Source organism: Heterocephalus glaber, unplaced genomic scaffold (assembly GCF_053883595.1).
Source record: "Heterocephalus glaber isolate CG9 unplaced genomic scaffold, H.glaber_assembly_v1.0 deba00001472, whole genome shotgun sequence".
In the NCBI taxonomy this organism is placed as follows: Eukaryota; Metazoa; Chordata; class Mammalia; order Rodentia; family Bathyergidae; genus Heterocephalus; species Heterocephalus glaber.
Window position 1 is genome coordinate 70,554,063 of NW_028258315.1, and position 26,260 is coordinate 70,580,322.

General features: G+C 37.0%; 1 protein-coding gene across 2 annotated transcripts in view; it reads right to left on the reverse strand.

The window, feature by feature from the left end:
* The window catches only part of Stt3b (STT3 oligosaccharyltransferase complex catalytic subunit B), a 106,329-nt gene extending 82,908 nt beyond the window's left edge, over positions 1 to 23,421 (reverse strand). Inside the window, exon 1 of one of the 2 annotated variants that reach the window (XM_087182161.1) lies at positions 22,276 to 23,421. In XM_087182161.1, the coding sequence (XP_087038287.1) occupies positions 22,276 to 22,589 (314 nt within the window). In that variant the 5' untranslated portion in view covers positions 22,590 to 23,421. The remainder of the gene's footprint in view (positions 1 to 22,275) is intronic. The other variant, XM_087182160.1, reaches the window with a different exon arrangement.
* Between the last annotated feature and the right edge of the window lie 2,839 nt (positions 23,422 to 26,260).

Genomic DNA, 26,260 nt, shown 5'->3' on the forward strand with positions numbered 1-26,260 from the left:
AGACCTAGAAGACATCTTTATTCATTCCCTTCTTGTTCCACACAAAAATACTTTATAAAACAAAGGTAATATAGAAAAAATTTTTTAAATATGTAAACAAATCAAAAGCCAGTAAGGCACAATAATGTAAATGCTCTGGAAGGCTAAAGCACGAAGCCTGCAAGTTCAAGCCTTGCCTTAGCAACTTAGAAACTAATCCAGATGTTTTCTCAAAATAAATGAAAAAGCAAAATAAAAGACAGATAATATGAAACTGAGAGAAAGATCTTTTGCAAATGGAAGGGGGACCAAGAGATGGAGGGAAAGGGAAAGGAGATATAAAAAGAATTAAGATGCCCTCACAATGTATGTATTCATTATGTATTGCAAACATGTACTAAAGAAATTAAATAATATCTAAAGCCAAAAAATTTGTTTAAATAAATAACATAGTGGGGATATACCTCAGTGCTAAGGTCCGGAGTTCAATCCCCAGTACTACAAAAACAAACAAGTTGTAAGATTGAGTTTAAAAGTTAAATCTATTTCCAGCAGTCAGAGCAAATCAGAAGAGACAAAAGTAACAGAATTTTTAACAGAATTAGAAACACCATTTCCTCAATTAAGTTTTGATTGAAAGTATGTCAATATCTGTTCTTTAACTAAAATAGAATATATTGAAATTCAGTGCCTCTATAATAAATTTTGTTAAAATATGAAGTTTATCATTTTTTAAAAACAAGAATCATGCTATCTTCTCTTTTATTTTATAGCGAAGTACCATGTCAAGGATTATGACAGAATCAGAAATAAGAACCAAGGCAGGATAGTTAGAAAATAACAAGATGTGCAAGCAGCCACAGTTTTAGATTTTGGCACTCCTAAACATCTTCCCAAGAAGTTTATATTCCTCACAAAATTAATGTAATTGAAAAAAATATTCTGACCAGAAATTCCATAACAAATATCAGATATAGGCATGTAGCTCAGGAATACAGCACTTGCCTACCATCTACAAAGCCTTGTGTTTGACCCTTAGCACCGAATGAATGAATATCTTAAAAATTAGGTATCCTGAAGGGAGAATTTTTTCATTATTCTTACATTTGTGTCTGGTATGGTTTGAAACAGAGGCAGAAGCCAGTGGAACCCAGTAATTACGATGCAGTTTTACAACCAAAGAGGTCAGAAAAAAAGTAAAAACAACAAAGAAATAACAAAACAAACATATCAAATACATTTTGACAGTGTTCAGTAAGACAAACATTCAACATGGAATAATTTCTTACCAACCTTACAGCAGGTTGTTTCTACAACCCAGGGAAAAACAGCAACTAGCAATGTAAAAATCTCATGAACAGGCAAACGTGGGGTTTGCCTTTGGGTGAGGGTCTCTTGAGAGTCTAATTAAAAATAGGACTTTCTTACCAGAAAAATGTGTATGAAAGTGGTGTAGAATTTCAAAATTGTTTACTCTCCAACACATGTTTCAAAAGAAGGGAACTATTTGAAAAAAAAATCAAGATGAATCAGCACTGAGGGGCAAGGGATTTAGCTCAGTGGTTTCACCACCTGCTGCAGAAGCACAAGGACCCGAGTCTGATCCCCGGTACCAAAAAAAAAAAAAAAAAAAGATGAATTACCACTGAAAAACCTCCTGAGTTACCATCTTCATTGCTTTTAGAGAAGCTATACCCCTGAAAGAAGAGAAACTGCTAGGAAATCCAGAGTATATTTATTTTTCAAGTATTTAACCTAGCCATTATACCATTTAAAAATTAATATTATTTTCATTAGGGAAAGCAAAACAAATCAAGAGATAGTATTAGTTATGTAAAATCCTATATAATCACTTGGTTCTTTTTCAAATTTCTCTAGTGTTTAAAAAGGCTTTTTTAATCAAAAAGATAAAACAATGTGGTCTCATTTCTTTATCTTAAAAATTTAAAAACTGGGCCGGGGATTTAGCTCAGTGGTTCCGCCACCTGCCTCGCAAGTGCAAGGTCCTGAGTTTGATCCCCAGTACAAAAAAAAAAAAAAAAAAAAAAATTTAAAAAGTGAAAGAAAGAAGAAAGTAGGATTAATAGTTTTCATTTGATTAAGGAAAGACAGTAACATTTATTTTTAAAATCTGTTTTAAAATTTTGGTTTACAAATACATCATGCTATTCCAAACTGTGGTTGGCAAAATTATAGTTAGAGCAGGATTATACTCCCAACACTTAAAAAGATGTCTTTTTATGAATTCTAGAAAAGAAAAAGCTAAACCACACAAAGAAAAACACAAAGAATTCCATAATAACGCAAATTTTTTCTTGAAAATGTAAACATAAAATATATATATTAATCTATGAATAAATTACAGTTCTCAAATAACTTTTCACCTCAGAACTAATAAAGCTGGGCACTCTACATGTAAGTACATTTCTAAGAACTAAAGGAAAATTTGGTCCCTGATCTCACACAGCTGGCCATTTTTGACAATCCTGTAACATGAATGGAAACAAGCAAACACAATCAAGCAGAGAAAGAACACATGAGGTATTAAGGAGACCTAAAGGATATTTTTTTGTTCCACTTAAAAAATCTGAAGTATAATTTTCATGCATTATAATTCACAGGTCTTACATATTTGATTTTGAGTTTTGATAACTGCGTACATTAACATCACTTAACTATCAGCCAAAATCATTGCTCCAGAAAGTTCCCACACGCATCTTTCTAGTCATTTTCCCCTTCTCAAACACTTTAACTTTCACTATACATTTCTTTGCACATAAATGGAATAATTCTAATATATGTCTGGCTTCATACAATTAAAAGTTTTTGAGAGTTATTCATGCAGCAGTAATTTATTCCTTTTTATTGCTGAGTAGTATTCCTCTTTATGACTGTTATAATCCATTACTCCTACTACAGGGATTTTGGGTGGTTTCCAATTGAGGTAATAAATACTGAGAGGCTGTATAAAATATAGTGAAATATGAATGAAAATTCATGTAAAGGTCTTCCTTAAGGATATGTGTTTTAGTTTCTTTGGGTCTGGATTTTGCAATTCTACTCCTAGGTTATAAAGTAGATATTTACTTTGAAAATATTAAACAGTTCTCCAAAGTGGATGCCATTCACACTCCTCCTACCAGCAATGTATAGCAGTTCCAATTTCTCCACAGCACATTTTGTTTATAAGGTCTTACCTCACCATACTGGGTACTACAGATACTAGTAAACAGAGTATCTACTCTCATAAAACATCTGAACATCTAAAGGACTCATTCATGCAAGACGTCTACAACTCACATTTAATTTAAACCTGGATGAGTTCCTGAACAAAAAGGCAGAAAAACAGTAGAAGTGTTTTACAAAAAGCAAAGTGCACATAAAGGGCTAAAAAATGCCCATAGACCATTTTCATAATGCTAATAGGAAATAAAGCTAGAACAAGTCTTGTGATAGGAGAACTATGCTTTAAAAAATGAGAATGTTAGCTTTTGGTTACTGTAACAAAATACTTGAGATAACCAACAAGAGGCTTATTTTGGCTCATAGCTTCAGTTCATGGTTGGTAGAACCTATTGCTTTTAGGTCAGGGTTGGAAGCACGCATACATGGCAGGTTGCTTTTAGGTCGGGGTTGGAGGCAAGTATACATGGCAGGAGTGTGTGGCACAGCACCTGTTCGCCTCATAGTAGTAAACCAAGAGAAAAAAGGGACAAAGTTCTACTATCCCCTGCAAGGTCATGCCCCCTAAATCCAGAAGACCCCCAACTATTAAAATTTCCATTACTACCTCCTAAGAGTGCCAAGCTGGGGACTGAGCCTTGAATACAAGGGCCTTTCCAAACTATAGCATTCCATCTGGCTCCCAAAAGTGCAAGACCATCTCAATGTCAAACGCATAGGGTACACTACCAAAAGTCCCCAAAATCTTAACTGTTCTAGTACTGCTCAAATGTCCAAGTCCAAAGTCTTTTTCAGGCACATTCAGCCATGAGCCCTTGTAAAAATAAAAGAATAAATTACCACATTTCTCCCAAAATAAGACTGGTCTTATATTAATTTTTGCTCTAAAAGACACAATAGAGATTATTTTTAGGGAATGTCTTATTTTTTTTCATGTGCAACAATCTACGTCTATTCATGTATAACAATCTACATTTACTCATCTATTCATGTACAAAAATCTACATTTATTCAAAGAGTCATATCATCTTCTGGAACACTGTCATAACTCTCCAAACCCAAATTCCAGCCAGAATTTCTTGCAACTCTATTTCCTGTAAAACCATTGACCCCTATCTCTCATGTCTGCAAAAGAGCTCTCCTTAAATGACCACATCTTGTCTATGTAGCCTACTCATAATGCACTGGCAACACAGCTGCCAGTGATTTATCCTATGAAATTTTTACCCAAGTCAAGACTTCTTGCAAACTAGGCTTCACAATGTTTTCCATTAAGTGTTAATTGAAGATTTACAAGAGAGGAGTGGCAAACAAAAATGATGACAATTAAGAACGATGGTCCATACAAAAGTGACAAAAAATTGCCAGCACCAAACTTTAGAAAACATTTGTTTCACACAGGTGCATTAAGTACATCCGTTACAACACACGATTCATATTAAACATAGCCATGTTTGTTTGCTATCAAGTGCACGTTATTTATGTGTTATGTCTCTATTCTGACTGGTTAATTCTTCAGTAAGTCTCCAGTTCATCTGTTTTCATAGGTATTTACTTCTTGTCCAAAGGCACCCACTTAGGTAATTCAACAAATGCTTAATTATAATTTATATCATTTAGGTATTGTCAATATTATTTATTTTATACATTATTATAATTCAATACGTCTGTCATGAGTTTCAATGAACATGCTAAATGCATTTGTCTGGCTGATAATTTTAACTGGGGCTCATTTTGGGGGAAGGGATTATATTATGAGTATTCTGAAAAATCATGCTAAGGCTTACTTTTCAGTTTAGGTCTTATCTCCAGGAAATACATACAGTAAATACACTCAAGATACAATGGCACAGAATAAATATTCCTATTAGTAAAAGAAGGAATAGAGGAATAGAAAGGAAGGACTAGATCAAAGCAAAACTTATTCCTCGTTGCTGGATAAATTCCTAAGTCTCCAATTCCTGCATCTAAACATTAAATCCTAAGCCTCCATCTCCAGTATCTTAGAGCACATGTAGCAAAATGTGCACTCTGATGGGGCTGGGAAGCCCTGGCTCTCCTGCTTTGCTGGTAGCAGCTACATGGCCACTGTCTTAGGCTGGCTCTGGATGTGGCCTGCAGCTTCCCTGAGGAAGCTGTCCATGTTCCTATCTTTTTGGTGTTTCCACTGAAGCTTTGGCTTCACTCTCACTTACAGCTTCAGGGATTCCAATTCTGCCAAACACTGCCCAGTCTCACATATCTTCCTCTGAAATTTTGCCAGAAGCTTCCATAACCCCAAAACTCTTGCTTTCTGCACGTCTGCAAAACCAGCAACATGAGGACATGTATGACACCAAAGTCCACACCAGTGCTAGCTATACTTGGGCCTACCTGGACCACACCTGGAAATTTATTCATATCCTACAACCCAAGATTCTGTGCCCCACTTTGTTCTTCAAAGACTGTCAACAGGTTCTCTCTCTCTCTCCCTCTCTCTTTTCCTTTTGTTTTGTTTTGCTCTTACAGACAGGGTTTCACTACTTAGTTCAGGCTGGCCTTGAACTCACTATGAATCCAAAGCTGCTCTCAAATTCATGGTGATCCTTCCAAGTGCTGGGATTACAGGTATGAATACCACCATCTTTTTTTTTGGAACAGGCTCTCTTGAAATTAATTTTATAAAAAGATTTACATAGGCACTCTTAAGAGTTTGCTTGCAAAATGCAGTTCAAGATTTTACACATATAAGTGCTAAAACTGGCCAGGTTAACATATATTCAACCTAGTAAATGGTAAAGCTATTATTAGTGTCACCAAAAGAAATAGTCAATCATGGATTTCAACATATACATAACAAAATCAGGAAATACAGAAATTTAAAAGGTAAAATTCAACAAAGAGTGAATAAAAGTTAAAAAGTATAAGAATACCAGGGATTAACTCAAAGATGAAAGGTTTTTTGTTTTCTCCTTCACCCGGATATTAAGCCTTTTCAACCTATACAAGGTACCAAATATTTCTTTGAATTAAGTCCTACTAGTTGACAGACATTTTATATACACCTCAAATTCAGTGTCAGTAGGGACAGAGAATAAAGTAAAGTACAAAGCAGCTAAATATGGCATTTCAATCTGTCTTTTATTAATCCTGCCATCTAGTGGTAAAATCAAAATCAAAAGTATGCCAGACTGGCTAGTTATATTACTGGGGAAGGAGGACTCATGGGGCACAAAACAATGACAGGGGTCTTACTTTACTAGAATAATCTAAATCCAAACTTACCAAGTGATACACATAAACACTGTATAGGTAATTAAACACATAGCAAATTTTATTTACTTATTGCAGTACTGTGCTGAGCTACATCCCCAGTCCATTTTATTCTGAAACAGGGTCTTATTAAGAGTAGCCTTGGGGCTGGGGATTTAGCTCAGTGGTTCTGCTGCCTGCCTTGCAGGCGCAAGGTCCTGAGTTCGATCCCTGGTACCAAAAAAAAAAAAAAGAGTAGCCTAGAATTTGTGATCCTCCTGCATCAACCTCCCAAATAGCTGGGACTATATATAGGCATCCATCATTAGGCCTGGCTCAGAGCCAACTTTTTTCTTTCTTTTTTTTTGTACCAGGGATTAAACTCAGGACCTTGTGCTTGCAAGGCAGGCGCAATGCCACTGAGCTAAATCCCCAGCCATAATATGACCATTCTTTTTTTTGTACTGGGGATTGAAAACAGGACCTTGCACTTGTGAGGGAGGTGCAGTGCCACTGAGCTAAATCCCTGGCCAGAGCCAACTTTCATAACAAAAGTATGGAAACTCATGTGAGGATATGTTCAAACCTAGTAGGATTAGTTTCACATCAATGTCTAAGTAATGATAGTGAAACAAAAATACAAATTATAAAAGATTACTAATGACACATGAAAAAGAACTCTTCTTTTACTATGTCATTTTTACTGTCAATTCTAAAGGAAAAGACCTACAAATACATGGAATAACTACTATATGTAAGCAGTAGCAATTGGTCCTTAAGGGTCAATAACCTCTACTCACAACTGATGGATAGTACATTTTTACTGAAGACCTTCAAAAGTAGGAAATATGCTGTACTTATCATAATAGAGAAAGCATCTCTCTTTACTTTCAAGGAAAACAAAAGAAAATGAAGAGTTGTTAAAACATTGAAAGAGTCTTGCAGATTTAGAGCTATGTACTCTTTCTCACTTAAAGTGAGAAGTACCAATCAAAAAGATATTAGAACACACAGAACAAAACTTCTTTCCAACACATATTAACCAACCTACCTATTTTAGTCCCATCTCTTAATTTCTACTTTAATTAACAGTGACAACTAACAATTTTCATCAATAATCATTTTAAAAAGGTCTATTCTAGAGGGCCAGGAATGCTCAGCAGTGCTGTGCCTGCCTGGCAAAGGCAAGGTCCTGAGTTTGATTCCCCAACACGAGGGGGGGGGGGCGCGCGCCTAAAAAAAGTCTATTCTCCTTTAAAAAGGACATTTAGTAAATTGGAAAAAAATAAGCTGGCTATAAAAAAAAATCACATAAAAATAAGATGCTGTTATACCATTTTAATGCCACTCAAAAAATCTGAAAAAATTCTAATTACATATTTTTGTTTACCTAAGTCCGATACAGTCAAAAATCTACAAAAAAAGGACAGGCACATGAGCTTTTTCTTTCTCTACATAACACACACACAATACTGTACATACTTTAAGTCAGTGCATATATTCATGTTATATAGAAAAATCGGTTACATTTACATTTTATTGTAATTACTCTCTAACTTATTAGATATGTTATATACTACATAACGACTTCCAACTAATAATCATGTATATTATAATATACATGTAGATACACATATATGTAAGCAGGACATATTCATATACTGAAGACAATAACTAACAAGCATCATCTATAGTAAAAATATCCATGACCAACAACTTGATGTGATGAAAGAATTAAAGTGGTTTGGCCAACTAGTAAGCTTAAAAGCAAAATGAACAATAGTCTTCAGAAAATTCTCCAGGACAGCAATGGTGAACCTTTTAGAGCCTTCAATGATAACAACCAGCTGTGGCACACATGCCATAGGGTCACCACCACTGCTCTAGGAGTTGAGAACCAACAACAAGGGATAACCTAAAGAAAGCAATAGTTTAAAAACAGCAATATATACTGGCCTTCTCTGAACATCTTTAGTTTTAAGAATTAAGGGAAGGGATATTCATAAGCTAACAAATTATTAAATATTAAAATGTTATAATATGTACTAAAAACTTAGCTATCAAGACAAATCATGAGGGATACTGCAACAAGGTACTCAACTGAAAAAATATATGCTCCTATTACAATGTGGACACGCTTGATGTTCGTAATACAGTAATTCAAACAAAATAATAAAAAGATTTTAAATCTGCAAGGCTCTAAATCCTACTTGTAGCCCTTTGAACAAAGTCATCTAGTATCACTAGGTCTCAGGATCATTTACCAAATAAATAAACTAGATCAGGCTCTCAAATCAATTGCATGGAACACTACTATGGTTTGTTTCTTCCCCAAATCCTGTTAGAAATTTAATCCTCAACACAAGAGTGCTCAGAAGTGTTTAAGTCACGAGGGTTCTGCCCTCATGGATGGATTAATAACATCATCAGGGGAGTAGATTTGTTAAAAAATAGAGTTTAGCTCCCACACATGTATGTGCAATGTGTAACTGTGTGCATGCGTGACATGCATGTTCTGTCTTGCTGTTCTACCTTCCACAGTGGGCTAATACATCAAGAAAGGCCTTCACCAGATGCAGACCCCTTGATCTTGGACTTCCCAGCCTTCAGAATTGTAGAAAATAAATTTGTTCTTTATAAATTACCCAGTCTTATGTATTGTTTTAACAGCACAAAAGAGTAAAACAAATACCAATTTAAATAAACTAGTACAGTAAATATCTGACTCAAATTAAGTTTACTGACAAACTTCTCAGCCTGTAACAAGCTAATGTATATTGTAAAGCAATATGAAAAAATGTGGCAATATTTATAGATTTAAATTATTATATGTTATTTTGTTTTGAACCACAAGTTCCAGGACATGTGAACTGCAGTGTACACTTTGGCAAGCATTATAAACATAACTTTTAAGTTCTTTTCCAGTTGTGAAGTTTATTCCATATCTCATGCAAGCAAAAGCTATCCAATTTCTTTTTCAAACAGAAAATACCAGCAAAAAAACGATAAAAACTTTCTCCCACCTTTTCAAAGGTGTTCAGTTAGAAGTGATTAAAAATACTGAAATATATATATGAAAGCTTCAGCATCCTTTATGTTTTTAAAGTAACTTTACTGACTTACAAGAAATAATAATATATATTAAGCTCCTCAGAGATTAGAATGTTTTGCATACTCTATATTACAATGTATTTACAGAATTACAAATACACTGAGTTTTTGTTTCTTAGTACTGAGGATTAAATCCAGTGCCTCACAACATGCTACAAGCACTCTACCACTACTTTTGATAACAAAATGTCACCCACAGAAGCTATCTGACTTCAAGACCATATTCTTTTAACGTACTAGACAGTCTATCTATAAAATGGGTATAATAAAATATCACAGGATTGCTGCAAGGATGATTAAGCCACAAACTGAAGTGAGATATTTGCAACAAATTTAACTAGACTATATATATAGTAGGAAAAAGACAAAACCTAATTTAAAAAGCTGGCCAAAGATAAGAACAGACAGTCCCAGGAGAGGAGATAAAAATAATTTAATAAACATATTGTGGTAAAGATAGCCCTAAATAATTCTATCCGTACCTGTATATAGTATCTCCTTCCGCTAACGAGATAGGCTTATGCCTATTGTGAACATTAAAATACAGTGGAAATGTTCTGTCCACCCCAAGCCTAGGTCCTAGCTGGCCTGGCAACTTCTTGCTTCATGGAGCCCAGCCTCTAGTTTGAGGCAGCTCACGTAGCAAAATGGAAGAGTCAAAACCCCCAGCTGAAATCCTAACCAAAATCCCAGATAACTCTCAGCTGTCCAGACATTTAAGAATTCCAGCCCCAGGTGTCTACTGATCTCCAGATGACTATAATCATCCCAATACCCCAGCTCACACATGAAGTGGAGTAACTTTCCACTCAGCTTACAGACTGTTAAATAACAAAGTGTTCTGTCATTAAGTTTTTGGATATGCATCTTCATAAACAACTGTAACATGTTATAATAAAATTCCAGCTCCAGGTATATACTCTAGCAAGCACTCACATGCATTCATCACAAAAGTTTTAATGTTCATAAAAAACAAATCCAAATGTTCCATCAAGAAATGTACAAATCAAAGTCAAGAAAAATATATGAGCTAATACTACTTTTTTTTTTTTTTTTTTTTAGTACCGGGGATTGAACTTGGGACCTTGCACTTGCAAGGCAGACAGCAGAACCACTGAGCTAAATCCCCGGCCCAATAATACTAGTTTTTAAAGCTCCAACTAAAGCAAAATTCAGCAGTGCATTGTTTACATATACATATATTATGAAAGTTTATTTCCTAAATATGGCAAAGGAAAAGTTAAAACTCAGAATAACGGTTTCCTAGTGCTAAGAGGAAAACTAAGGCTAGAAGGAACACAGATGTGAAATTGGTAATGATACTAGTGCTGTAGTTCTGTAGTTGGGTAGGAGGTTCACAGGTGTTTACCATTAAGTTGTATACTTACATACAGTATACACATTCCATTTTATACAAGTTGAATCTTAAATGCACTTCAATTTATAATATATAAATGTATTATGCTGATTCATATCTAACAATTTTTAACTCTTAACTTATATACTCTTTTTAAATGTCCAGAATTTATTATGAACAGAAAACTTTTCATATAAAAACTGTTTATATTAGATACTTCATTTAAATCAAATAAATTATTTTAACAACCAAAATTATCTTAAATAAAAAATCTTTTAAATGAAGTGACTGACTCATTTTAATAACCTTCAAAAATATCTTTATTTTAAAACATTTTAGTTGATTCTCAAGTTCATTTTTCTACTTTGAACATATGATTGGCCTTTACACAGTTTTAAGACTTATTTCATCTACCCCACATTGTTTCATTATCCTGTTCCTCCTTCAAATGCCACAAAGCTGTGTAGCATATTAAAAGCCTTTAGCTACGGTGTATAGCAAAAATGATTTGGGGATAAAAATTATTGTCCCATAGAACAAGCTCATTATATTTTAAAAATTAGGAACTTGTTTTATATACCCATTTATTCTATTCAACAAATCCTGCTCACTTTAATACATTTTTTTAAAAGGAACACTGATAAAGATTTGCTTTTTTGTTTTGTTTCAAGGCAGATTATTATTAAGTAAATACATCATATCAGGTTGTTTTAGCATATTAGTTTTAGGACTCACAAGATTATTGCTATTACTACATGAAATGATTGTATAATGAAAGAGCTGACCATTTTTTGGTTACGCTTAAGTTCACAGTAGGAAAAAATAAAGACTATGAGGCAAGAGAATCACTATTGGAGGCTGGGCTACATAGTGATTTCAAGGTCAGGCTGAAATTATGTGGTGAGACTGTTTCAAAACAAAACAATTAGTTTATTTAACTAGAAAGATCTACTACCTTCAAAGATCCTCCCAGTAATTAGACACAGACAAAGCTATTTTCATTCCAAAGACACTTTAATAGAGATAAGCAACTAATTTCATTCCTAATGAGTGTTTTTACCTTTAACCTCTTATGGTAAAGTTTAAATGATATCAACTGTGATGGCTTCTAAAAACATAGCTGACTTTTTATACTGGTTTCCTAAAGTGAATTTGCATATTATGAATTTGCATATTAATAACCTGTAATCATAGGGTCAAATCAAGAGCCATAAAACCAAATGGATATTAATCCAACCCCATACAAACTCATCTGTATGAACTTAGTATAGTCTAACTAGTCAATGTATATAATAAAAATTTCAATTTTTGCTATTTCTAAAATGCCAGCTTCTATACTTTATTTTTATTGCTAACATCTGTCTTTTTCCATTTATCCCCTCAAGTAGTATGAGTTCTATACTAATACACAGTGGAAAAATATCATTAAAATAGATCAAAATCATTCTGATCAATAAATAGAAATGCATTAGAGAGCTTTCCTTTTTGTTTCATTTAGGAACTACTTTATAGTTAAAATCTTATAAACTGTAATCACATTTCAAATATATTCTGAAACATCTTCTAACAGTTTCACACCCCAATAGATTTCAAGTTCCTACATAAAGACCTATGACCTTTCTTTACCATTTTCTAAATCAAACTTTTTATCCTGGACAGTTTTTGAAGTAATCTTCCTAATATCACACTTTTCCATTCTTCCTGAAGACCCAGACAAGTACTGAATCAATAAAAGAGAAAAGAAACAGAAACAAGAGTGATAGCCCTTAAAGACTAGAAGAAAGCAACATGGAAAACAAGAAATACAAGAAAATATTCAAGATTTCACATCAACACAAACCAAAATCAAACACACACACTCCCCAGGGTCAACAATCTGCTACAAAAATACCAATACACAGTCCTTTCTTAGGATTTTCCTAAATTTCTTCAGCTTAGATTCCCTTCCAGTATACTTTTCCTTCTTTCAAGAGTTACCAACCATTTTCTTCTTTTTTTTTTTTTTGGTACCGGAGATTGAACTCAGGATCTTCCACTTGCGAGGCAGGCGGCGGAACCCCTGAGCTAAATCCCTGGCCCAACCATTCTCTTTTTTATGTGAATTCTAATACATGTATGTTCTTTAAAATGATTAATACTCCACAAAAGCCATAGCTTTTAAGATAGGTTCTCCCTATAATGTCCAAGCTAGTCTCAAATTCATGGTTTCAAATGATCCTCCCACCTCAGCCTCCTGAGTAGCAGGGATCACAGGCATGTGCCACCACAACCAGCTAAAAAACATTTTTAAAACTAGCAATTTTACATTTATCTGATTATAATTCCTCTCTTGAAAGGCAGTGACCTCTCTTTCCTTATTCCTTTGGTTCTTATACTCTTAGTGTTGACTGAAAGGTTGAATTTCTCTGGCCAGAGACTTCCTTAAAAACAGCTGTCAAGCTGGGCCTGATGGCACATGCTCATAATCCTAGCACTCTGGAAGGTGGAGGCAGGATGATAAATTTTATTTATGACTTTTCTTTTCTTTTAATTTTATTGGTACATTTTACCTATACAATAATGACATTCATCATTGGGAATTTGTATCTTTTCATACTCTTATCTTGGTTCTTATTTTTTCCCCATTCCCCTGCCCTCTCTTCAACCCCTCCATCCCTCCCTATTTACAAAGACTTTGTTTCCATTTTTCGTTATTTTCTCATATTCCATTCCCTTTTTTCCTTTCCCCTACCCCTCCCACTTCCCCTTTGCCCCTTTTCTTCCTATTTCACATTATCTATTATAACTTTTAGTCCTTACTTACACTGTTTCTCACACTAGAGAAACTATTCAGTATTTACACGTGTCCTATTTATTTCACTTAAGAGTATCACATCAATGTGCATTCATTTAGCTATGTCTCTAATTTCTCTCTCTCTTTTTTTTTTTTGGTACTGGGGATCGAACTCGGGTCCTTGCGCTTGCGCAGCAGGCGGCGAAACCACTGAGCTAAATCTCTGGCCCTAATTTCTCATTTTATGGCTGAGTAGTACTCCATTTTATTAAAAAAACCACATTTTTTTAATCCAGTCTCCAGTTGATGGGCAACTGGGCTGCTTCCAAGTTTTAGCTATTACAAACTGTGCCACTTTGAACATGGGTGCACATATATCGCTGTGGTATGATTCTTTTAATTCTTCTGGGAAGATATCCAGCAGGGAAATAGCTGGGTCAAATGGGACTTCCAACCCTCACTGGAGGAAAGATAGCCTCTTTAATACATGGTACTGGAAAATCTGGGTTTCAACTTGCCAAAGATTAAAACTAGACCTATATATCTCTCACCATGCACTGAACTAAAATCAAAATAGATTAAAGATCTAAATATTAAAACAGAAACACTAAAACGGCTGGAAGAGAAGTTAGGTAGAACTCTGGAACACACTGGCATAGGAAAAGATTTTATGAACAAAACCTCAGTTGCCCATGAACTAGCACAAACAATCAACAAGTGTGATCTCTGCTTATTAAAAAGCTTCTGCACAGCAAGAGAAACCACCAACAGTGTGAAGCAACAACCCACACTGTGGGAAAAAAATCTTCACCTGCTGTTCCTCAAAGGTCTACTATCTAGAATCTATAAAGAACTTAAAAAAATCAGACCTCCCAAATTTAAAGACCCAATCCAAACATGGCATCTGAAATGAATAGACATTTCTCACACAAAGAAGTAGACATGGCAAATAAACATATGAAAAAATGTTCAACATCACTGGTCATTCAGAGATGCAAATGAAAACAATGCTGAGATTCCACCTCACTCTAGAAAGAATGGCTGCTATCATGAAGTCAACCAACAACAAATGCTGGCAGGGCTGTGGGGAAAGAGGAACCCTGCTCCACTGCTGGTGGGAGTGCAGACTGGTGCAACCACTGTGGAAATCAGTATGGTGAAACCTCAGGATGATAAATTTTAAAAAGGGTTGGGGATATATAGCTCAGTGTGAGGCCCCTGGGTTCAACTCCTAATACCACCAAAAAAAAAAAAAAAAAAAGTTGTCAAGATTATCTAGGGACAACACTGACTCCACCTCTAGAGTCAGGCATGGCTCCTGTGAGCCAGGCAGGCGGTAGAACAACACACCCATAATCCCAGCACTGGGGGGGGGGGGGGGGGTGAGGCAGGAGTATTACTTCGAGAGGCCAGCCTAGGTTACATAGTGAGGTCAAGGACAGTCTGAAGAGCCCTGTCTCAAAAGAGTTCAGTTTTGAGATCACTATTATCTCAAGTGAAGAGGATCTCTTCCCCATTCCTTTCTTACAAGCACTTCTGCTATTCAAGACCAGGTAATCCTAGGTAGATAAAAAGCATAGTTAAATTATTGCTGACCTTTACTACCCACATACTCTTGACAACTTTGACCAATAAAGATGAATCTTTAAAACACTTAGCAAAAGGAACAAGATACAAAAGCCACAATTCCATTCACCTAAAGTTAAAAATAGGCAAAATTAAACTATATTAGTTAGCAACTCATGAAGTTTTACCACCTATGAAATAAACAAGGATGTAATTAATTAGGTTGGAGAGGTGGGGGATTGGGAAATCACACAGCAAGGCCTATGAGGTGATGGCAGTGATCTTGATCTGTGTAACAGTCACATAGGTGTTCATTCTACTGTGTATTAGATTTATAGTTTCAGAATTTATTTCCACGTTTAAAAATGTTTTAAAGACTGTAACACCTTTGCACTTATAATCAAAGCCTTTGCTTATGTGTACATAAACAATTAAGACATTTTCAAAGAATATTTCAAAGATTACAAGAGTGACGCTTTCCAATAATTCTGTACTCCATTATTTTTGCTGTGGATTACACAAGATGATGTAATAATGTACTTGGAAAAGTGAACTCCCAGTTATGATCCTTTTCTCCAACTCCATTCAATTTGGCCGTATCCTCTTAAGAAATATTTGTCCAGCAATGAATAATAATTTAAGGTTTATGCATACTAGAACTTTAGAAATTAAATATGAATTAACATATTCATATTTAATTTCTGTAATGGTGTGGACAACAGTATAAATTACCTTCAACATTAGTATACACACACACACACACACACACACACATCATAGGTTGCACATTATCTAACTAGGGAGAGGCAGAGGAGAGAGAGACTGCCAAGATTTTAAGTTAAAAAAATTAATTTGAAGTCTGTAAATTGGAAGGACTGCTACATATCAATCACTAAAGAATACTATACTGAGAAGAAAAATCTTTGAGAACAGCTAATAAGTCTCTAAGGCATGGAAAAGAAATTAAAAGGAAATCTCAAAATACACCTTATTAATTACTAATATTGCAACACTTTACTAATACGTATAAACAAAATTTGACTATAACTTTTTATATAATAACATGTCCCTTTCAATAAGAATCAACAGAAAAAGCCAAAAAAGAATAAAGCTCTAAAATTTAAAGCTATTAATTTACGGTGATTATAGGCAACTTGTGCACATTATTTTTTACATTACCAACTCCAAATTTGTTAAACATCACACAAAAGCTCTATTTGTTTCCATATCTAAACCTGAACTGTCAACATTTCCAATATTGTCAACTGAAAGTGATCATTGAAAGTTAACTTCCTATCTTCTATGTAACCCTACAAGTACCACTGTAGGTATTTAATCACTCTATTCCTCTGCTTTTTTTGTCCAGAAAAACATGATGATAGATGGCTTATATTCTAAAATTCCATTAGAGCATAGAATTCTAAGTCTACTGTGAAAGCACAATTGTCCACCCAACAATTCACTTCACTGGGATGAAATAATACTTACAAACTCTTTGTTATGAACTTTTTACAGTCAAAATAAATCTAAATGAAAAACAGATTCAATTTTGTATTCAACTTTTTCCTCCCATTCAACTATTCCCTTAAAAGATTGGTTCCTAAAAATTTTCTAGTTATTTTGGATAAAAAACTTTTCAACCTTTCTCTTTTTCCTACATTACAGCAATCAAAATACAGTAATTAGCTATCATCCAACTAGTGAGCTTAGTTAGAGGAAGGACTGTGACCAGGAATTTTGATAGGCCAGTATATAAAAGACTTAATTAAGAGCAGCTGACTAAAAAAAATATTAATTCAATGCAGGACACTTTCATTTAAGCCTCCTTTGGAGACAGAGGGAGCAATAAAAAGAACAGACTTTGAAGTCAGGCAGACCTGTATTCTTCATTCTTTGTAGAGAATACTGAATTGAAAATATGTCATGTCATCATTGATTCTAAGATATTTATCAGATCATTAGACACTGTAAAAATGATGTATCTCTCTTTTGCCATTTAGAATATATATTGAAGTTATCCCACAACAGTAAATTCCCCAAAAGAAAAAAATTACCAATTTATTGCAACTATCAATTCTTTAAGTTTATCTATAAAGAGTACAAATTTGACTGAACATAAAGGCATTCACACACTTATGTTTTAAGCTATATTCCAAAATCTAGACCTTTTCTTTGAAAAGTATGAAAGCATTTTTCCAGAGACATAAAATTTTAAATAGTGGTTAGATTTCCTAGCAAGCCTATAAAAAAATGTCAGTTAACCTACACATACCTAAAATATGGGAGCTATGGAGCAACTGCTCCTATCTCTCCCAACACTTTCCCCACCTAACACACACCTTTTTATTTTAAATCTCTGGAAATCATTCATGGTAAGAAGTAGGTGAACAACACTTCTCTTTTCAATAGTATTAATGTGGACTATATAGTATATTTGCAGGTCCTAGACTATTTGAAAAAAAAAAATCACACTAAAAAATTCTATCTGGATGAAACATGGCAGAGATAACAAGCTGAACAATAAAAAGCTTCTAAAAACTCAGAAGAATTTATGAATTCCAAATAACTTAAGTCTAGTCTTAAACCAACAATACTCTTCTAACCATTTCAGAGTTTCTTCTGAGACACCAGATTCAGCAAAGGCATTAACAGACACAGGTTAACACAATGACTTACAGTGTAGCCAGGTAAATTACTAACCAAACTTGGAATGGATGGAATCTGATCCTAACCTGCAGTCGAACAGAGGATACAGAAACAGTGTTTATACATAACTGTGTTCAAATACTTGTATTACAGAAAACAAATACTATCCAGAAATAAGATATCTTCTTTATGGTAGAGTTGAGGAACAAGGAAAACACTCCTTATACCACAGTAAACAATGCACTACCAGCCTGTCTATATACAGGATTTAAAAGCAGCAAAAATGGAAAGACAACGATAAAGCAAAGCAAAATGTTAAATGTAGAATCTAGGTGGTAGGTATATGAATTCATCATAAACTTAACTTTCCTGTATGGTGTCTGAAAATTTTCACAATAATTTAGCAATATATAGAGATTTGTTGTACTGTAGTTAACTGCAGTGTGTGGCTCTCTATGATCATTAAGTTTTCAAAGAAAGCTGAGAAAAAATGTGATCTGGTCACTCATGAATAGTATTAATCTCATTATTTCTGAGAGCATGTGTGTACTGATTTAATACTAAGATATTACAATGACAAGAAATTTTAACATTTTCCCATGCACTCATTTTTTTAAAAGCATAAAAACTGGAGATTAGGTACAAATAGGCTAGTAAATTTTCCCATATTCATAACTGGAATAAAGCCAATAACATGAATCTTTACTCTAAGTTTCTAATGTTTGGTTTCTACAACAATGATGTCTTCAGCAAACTACTCAAGACAGTAAGGTGCATGCAGTCCTAGCAAGTGAGGCCTAAAGGAAAAAAAAGGGGTCAAGGTCTCTCAGGCAGATCCTAACCACCAAGGACCTACTAGTATATATGCTTCATGAAATCCATGATTACTACTTATAGAAGTCATGCTTAATAACAATGGAAGCAGGTCCAATCTCATCATCTAATCCAGCAACTGAAGCATAACTAAGAAAGATTTCAGAAGCTGTAGGCTATATAAAAATTTTAAATTACAATGAAACCAGTGACTGTATACCTGCTCCAAAGTACAGCTGGACTGCTGTTGCTAATGCTTCCACAATCAAAGTGACTTTTTAAGCTCCAGAGACATTTGTGTTCTAAAACTGGTTTTGTCACACATTTTGTATTATTCAGAAATAAGGTCAATAATTTTTTTCTCATCTGCATAGTGAAGAAAAAGATGGAGACCTCAAAAGTACTGAAAGTATTTCCCAAATTATAAACATCTTATACTCCAAGGTTTATCACTCCTTTGAAAACATGTTTTTACTAATTAACCTACTTAATACCATAGTTTCTATGGAAAAAAATTGCATTCCAAGTTTCAACTCTAAAACTTTCTGCCCTGCAAAGAGGGATCTGCTTTTTTGATAACTGCTCTTAAAACCGAAACCTCACAGAATTTTCTCTTTCCAGAGAAACCACTATAATGTGAAGGTAGAGAAAAGGGCAGCTCTCTTTACATAGGGAGCTTTTTACATTGGTTCCATGAAAAAAGCTACAATTTAACACAATAATGATCATAGAAAAGAGACCTGGGGCTAATAAAACTTATAAATATTAATAGTTATAACAAAAATTTGCAGAAACATTTTGCTCCAGATAAAAAGATAAAGCTCAGTGCTATGTTCAACCAATTGTTTGGCACATGTAGACAAAATACTTTCAAACTGCTTCCTCATGATCAACTCAATTGAGAACAGAGGAAATAACTAAAGTGAAAAGGCAAGGGAGATTGTCCCCCCAAAAGTTGCCAAGTTCTTTAAAAAAAAAAAAAAAGTATAACATTATTATTTAACATCATATACCACCTCTTTAACAGTTGGTAAGATTTATAAAACAAGATGGGTGACAAACTTTAAAAACAAGTGTAACTTTGTGACAAGTCAGTTTTGGCAGCTAACTTGAGTTTCACACAATTTACGAACTACTGTAAAATTCACAGAAATAACTCACAGATAGATAAAGTAAGCTTTCCACTAAAAATGAATGAAACCAAACACAGAAAAAGGAGTTGGGGAAGGTGTGGCAGGCCAGAATAAATCTGATCTGTAGACAAAAAGCATGAGAAAAAAATTGAAGTATGGTTAAAGGTCCATGCCACTCTACCTAGTAAGATGGTAATCTGAGCAACTTCCATAGTAGTATATAACCTAGAGTGTTAGACTAAGTAGACCTGTTAAAGTATTGGTACTATTAGTAGCTTTGGAGGAAACTGCTTTAAAAATCCAAAGTAATGACAGGCAATAATATACCAACCCCCACTCTTAAATTGTTTTCAACAAGAATGATTGTAAGAAAGATATAAATGACAATCCCTACTACTGGAAATTGTTAGTAGATGAAAAGAAAAACAAAAGAGAGCAAGGTATTTCTTTTGTCTGAAACCTAATTTTCTCTTTAAATCACCTGAACTGGAAATTGTAGATTTATACCGACAAATTTCTATTTATAGTAAAATGTAGGGACAATTCATTTATCACCTGTATCTAACATTATGAGTATAAACAATCAAGAATATAATACACATATAGTTTAAAAACTATTAGTAAGCAGAATACCTAAATCAGGTAGGTCTTTAAGACTTAAGATGTTTATACTTTTAGACAGCGCATAAAAATCCAAATAGTACAGTTTTAGCAAAAGAATGCATCAGAAATGTATTTTAATACATGGAAAAATAGAAGCAAAACAGATTTTTATGGGAATGGAAAAGGGTCATGCTCTCAAAGCATATTCTCTAAACTGGAAAAAAACCTTCTAAATCTTTTTGAAAAAGGAATATTTTACCACTTGGTAAAGTAATCTAATGAGCCTTTTCATGTTACATTATTCAGTTTCAGTAGTGCTCTCAGACTGACGTCGCAGATTTTAATTTTCCTTCAAAATAAGGGGAAAAAACGACGAAAATCATCTCATCATTTAGTTGTTACCCAAAATGTTTGGTCAATCATGCACTTCCGCTGTTTTAATCTGAAAAGACAGAACTTTCTCCTTTCATGTTGTTCAACAAATACTAGTTTTCATTTTCTTGTTCCGATTTCATTTTTGTCTAATTTGCTTAAGTGTTTCAAAGCTAAAACTACCTAAGAATGCTGTATCTAGTTAATAAGGCTTCACAGATATTCTCAGGCTTACAACTAATCCACACTAATGTATTTCCTTCTGTGATTCCAAGCATAAAGGTTATTTTAAAAAAATTAATACTAGAAAAAAATAAAAACCTCTAAAATGGGATTAAAACATCTCACAGAAGAATGTCAAAGCAATTACATGTTTATCTAAACTGAATTCTCCATGAGTGAGCGAGCCGTCTGGTGTTCAGTAGATGCTGCAGTATAATTTTCTCTTCGTGAAAGCAGAATTTAAATCCAATATTTTAATATATGGGTAAGTCATCCCCGAAACATTCATGATCTACATAAATATTTAGCAACTCAAGTCTGTGCATTTCTAGTAATAAGTATCTTAAAGTTTTATTAGGTATAGTTTTAATAAAGTAAGATTAACTCAAGGTTGACAGGTCAACAAGACAGTTTAAAAGGCATTCTCAGGTGGAAAAAATTTAAGTCAGGTTGATCAAGTTGGGGAAAAGTTGATGCAATCTTACTTTTTCAACTCAGATCAGTAGTTTTTTATTTTAGCTAGTGTTAAGAGTAGGTTAATTTCCTAAAAATTCAGTCAGTCCCTTATATTATGTGCAACTTCGGAACCATAATCGAATCTAGGGCTCCCATCACTATAGTACTGTTCGTTCTCTTACCCACAAATCTTCCTGCAGAAACTGATAAAGGAACTAAAGCAACGCTCTCAGGTACTGGACTTAACACATTAAGGGTGACAGTTTGGGTAACAGAATAATGAGCCTGCCCTAAAAAGCAACCCAAAAGGATTGTGGAACAGTAAGGTGCTGAGTGCACTCAAGGGCCTTGACCAAAAAAAGAAAAAAAAAGCCACTTCTGAGAATACCTAATGGTGAATAAGTAAGAGTCGCTAGCTTTCGGATCACTTTCAGGGATATTATTTCCTTTCCTACAGCACCCCATTCTCCTTTTCCCTTCTTATACCAGAGCAAAAAAGCAAACAGCAAAAGCGTTCAAACTGCGAGGCTGATCAGGAAGGGTTCCAGCACATCGGGACTCACCTCCAGCGGCAACAGGACAGAGGCGGATCTGACCCTGACCCCGACCCCGACCCCATCCCCATCCCAATCCCAATCCCCATCCCGACCAGCAAAAACGCGCCGGCAGAAAAGAAAGCCCGCGAGCCGGACTTGCCGCCTCCAGGAGCAGGGGTCACTCGCGCCAGCCGCGGGCCGCTCGGGGCAAACTTCGTCAGCGGGCAGGGGGCGCGCGAAGCCCGGGCCCGAGCGCGGCGGGGGAGGGGCGGGGGAGGGGCGGCGGGCACTCACCACGGGTCGAACTCGTGGATGATGCTTTCGAAGCGAATGACGGCGAAGAGGCGCGAGCTGAAGCCAGCCAGCCAGGCCAGGAAGAGGATGGTGAAGGAAAGCAGCGACTGCCAGCCGGCCGGCTGCGACAGACCCCCGGACAGCCCTGCGGGGGCCGGCTTCGGCGGCGCCGCGCCGCCCGCCGCCTTGGACGCGCTCTGGGCCCCGGGCCCGTGGTGCCCGTGCCGGCTGTTCCCTAGGGCCATGAGGCCGCTCCACGCGGACGAGTTGAGGGACGACTTGTGCTTGCTCTCTGGGGCCGAGGGCTCCGCCATGTTGTGCCCCGGCGGCGGGTCTCGCGCTCCTCCGCGGCCGGCGCCGCCGCCTGGAGCGAGGGGTCCTGGGCGGGGACCCGGAGAAGAAGGGGGAGGAGGAGGAAGAAAAAAGAGGAGGGAAGAGCTCAGCGCGCTCCCGCCCTCAGCGCCGCGAGGCCAGGGAACTGGGGGTGGAGGCGGCGGGGAGTCTCCGCCTCAGCAGCGGCCACGACCACCGCTCTCAACCCAGATGGCCCCCGCGCTCCACCAGCCATCCGTGTCCACAGTGCAGCTGCGGCGGCGGCGGTGGCGGCGGCGGTGGCGGCGGCGGCGAAAGCCGATGGGACGAGGGCGCCAGAGAAGGAGCAGACGGAGGCGGCACCACAGCTCGGAGAAGCAATGACATTCCCCCTCACGCCCGCCCAGCCTAGACGAGCAAGGGGAGGAGCCCCCTGGAGTCCGGGCGGAGCTGAGGCACCCTCTAACTCCGCCCCTCGCCCAACAGGAACTGGCCCCTCCGCCTGTCACAAAGCGACAGGTCCGTTAGGGGGCGGGTCCAGAGTCGTCGCATTCACCAATAAGGGCCCGAGCTGAGGCGGGCCTTAGCTCAGCGTTTCTCTTCCTCCCCGTCTTGGCCTCGCGCCCATTCGCCCGGAGCAGCTGAGTTGCGCGGCTACGGTTTCATTGTCAGTTGAAAGACGCGGTTCCGCGTGCGTGTGCGACTCTGCTACCTTCTTGGACCTGAGCCTAGCCGAGGAGTCGGAAGGTGGTGGGACAAAAGGGAGCACCTGCGATCTTATTCGGCTTCAGAGACGCAAAGGGCGCTAGGCCGACGGAGCGCTAGTAGACTCTGCGGTCGTGACTTTTAACCCGCTCAGCGCCGAGCGCCTCACACGTGACTGGGCGCGCAGGCGCGCTACGAGAACGCTCAGCGCGTGGGTCCGGCTGCGGGGTTGGGCTCCCGGGCTGACCCGCACCCGGCGGAGGTAGCCCGCGGGTCCGTGGCGCCGCCGAGCCCTGCGCCCGAGCAGAAACTAGTTTACTGGCGCTGAAAACTTGAAGCAGACGAGCATGCCCCTAGCTCCAGAAAGACCTAGCGAAGCAGGGAGAATTCGACCTCTCTAGCCTTTTTTCAATTCTTGTACAGTATTTTCTGATTTCAAGAGTAAAGTCTCTTCACTGGCTGTGTGGGCAAATGCAAGAATTCATTGTTAAAGACTGCAAACATTCCTTCAAACATGTGGAACTGCTTGACTTGCCCTGGACTACGAACTATTTAATCCCCACCTTTGTAAATGTAATGGCTTGAAGACCCTGTGCACAAATTTTTGCACGTCTAAGACGTTGCTTTCCTTTCCCCACCCTCAGATAATCTTGCAAAGCAGATTAAACTCTGAACAAAATGAGTTTAAGTGGGGTCGTGAGATTTAAATTATTCTGATGTAAGCCCCAATGGAAGGTGCAAAGATTGATATCAACACTAAATAGATACTTGGTTAATTTTGCATGTAAGTTCACAACTGTCCATTTTATTAGGGAAGTAACATCTGAGTTTTAAAGTGTATTTGCGTACAGTTATAAAGGCACACAGTTTTCTTAAGACATGTAGATTTTTAAAATACAAATTGTGTTTACAAAATACTAGATAAATGAACAAGTGTAACTGGCTTGAGATTGCTCTTTAATAGACTCACTTACTCTTTTAATTTAAGTGATTAACTTTTCTCATTTCCTCACAAAAATAAATACAGACTCATTAAGAATGAAAAGGTTTCCAGAAAGACTCTTTCGCCAACAATTTAATAGCCAACATTTATTGAACATCTAAATTGTAATGAGAATTATATTAATCACCCCTTTTGTACGAAGGATGACATGCTCTTCAGAACCAAAACAGTACACAGTAAAATGACAGCATGTAAAGTATTTTTACCCTTGTTCTATGAACCAAACTCTATTAGCCCCAATAACAAAATTTATTTTGTATATTTATTTTAACTTATTTGGCTATTTCTATTATTTTACATGTAGATGTTCCCTGTTGAGTTCTATATTAACTCCTTTTGCTTCCATTTTTGGTTATTTAATGGCTAGAAGAAGCCTGGTCTAAAAAGTGATGAAGCTCAGTTCTACTCCCAAATTATTCCTTATTAGCCATGTAACGCTGAACAAGTCACCTGGCTGGGTTGCCCTTCCCACACTTCAATTGTTAATATTAAATAACATCTGAAAACACTATGGAAGATTGTTAAGGCACATGCAAATGCAGGGTGGTGATGAGAGTAAAAGCAATATGATAACACCTTTAATTCTTGATCTTCATTTATTCAGCAAATAATCATGGAATTCCTCCTTTACGCTAATCACTATGTGAGCGCTGGGAGACAATAGGGAAATTGAGAGACATGGCTCTGCCCTCACAGAGCTCCCCAGCCAGCATTTGGAAAGTGGACATCAACTACATGAGAGTGTTCAGTATCAAAAAGCACAATGACAAGCACTCTGGAAGAATGGTATGTGGGGGATTTGATCTGTGCAAGGATGGGAAACATTACCTTGAGGAAGCAACCCTGAGGGTGAGAATGAATGGACCAGGGGAAGAAGAATGGAAAGAGTCTCAGGCAGAAAAGCTTATGGAGAGTTCCTGCAGTGGGGCAAAGGAGGTAAGTACAAGGAATCCCGAGAGAGCCAGTCTAGTGGCAACGCAGTGGGATAAGGTGGGATAGGTCATGTTAAGAGATGCTTTTTGCTTCCTTTTGAGAATACTGGAAAGCCATAAAAGATTTTAAGCTTAGGTGTGGTGTGCCTGAGGTGGAGGAAGAGAATTGGTCAGATGTGTGTTTTTAAAAGATTACTGAAGGGGCCAGGGATTTAGTTCAGTGGTTCTGCTGCCTGCCTCGAAAGCTCAAGGACCTGAGTTCGATCCCTGGTACCAAAAAAAAAAGAAGATTACTGAAGCTACAATTTTAAAAGCACTGTGGAAAGAAGATCAGTAAGAGATCTCATTAGTCTACCTGAAACCTTCAGAGGTTACTTTTGTTAGAAATATATTACTGTCAGACCATGAAGGAACCCATAAAAATAAATGGCTCTGTTATAAATTTGCAATCTCCAGCCTATCAATGTAGAAAAATGGTTTCCAGCTCGTGCAGGAAGCTTCAGAGTGTTTGCCTCTCTGCGCATGATCCTGGTAAGTGCCTAGAATGTCCTTCTGAGTTCCAGTCTCTGGGGAGTCAGTCAAGCTCATGGTGCAGTATGTTGAGTGGGGCTGTTACATCAGAGATCCACCTGTACTTCAGGGCCTCTGAAGGTAGACAATATTTAAGCTGAAACTTGAGACCCAAGCAGAAGGTCAGCAGACATCAGAAGGAAGGATGGTAGATTCCAAGCAGGGACGGGGAGGATTTTCAAATATTTGTATTAATGAGAGTACACTGGGAGATGAGGCTGAAAAGAAGAACTAGATTTTCAAGGCCACGTCTACCTGGTTAAAGGAGTTTTAGATGTTAATCGGTAAGCAACTGTGAGCTGCTGAAGCATTTTGAACAATACTTGGTTGATGGAAGAAAAAATTCTGATGGCAGTGTGGATATACTGGAAAGGATGAGAGTAGTATCAGGGAGATGATAAGGAGGCATTTGTGGAAGTTTGGGCAGGAGAATGAGATGAGGCCCAGAAAGGAGGAAACTGAT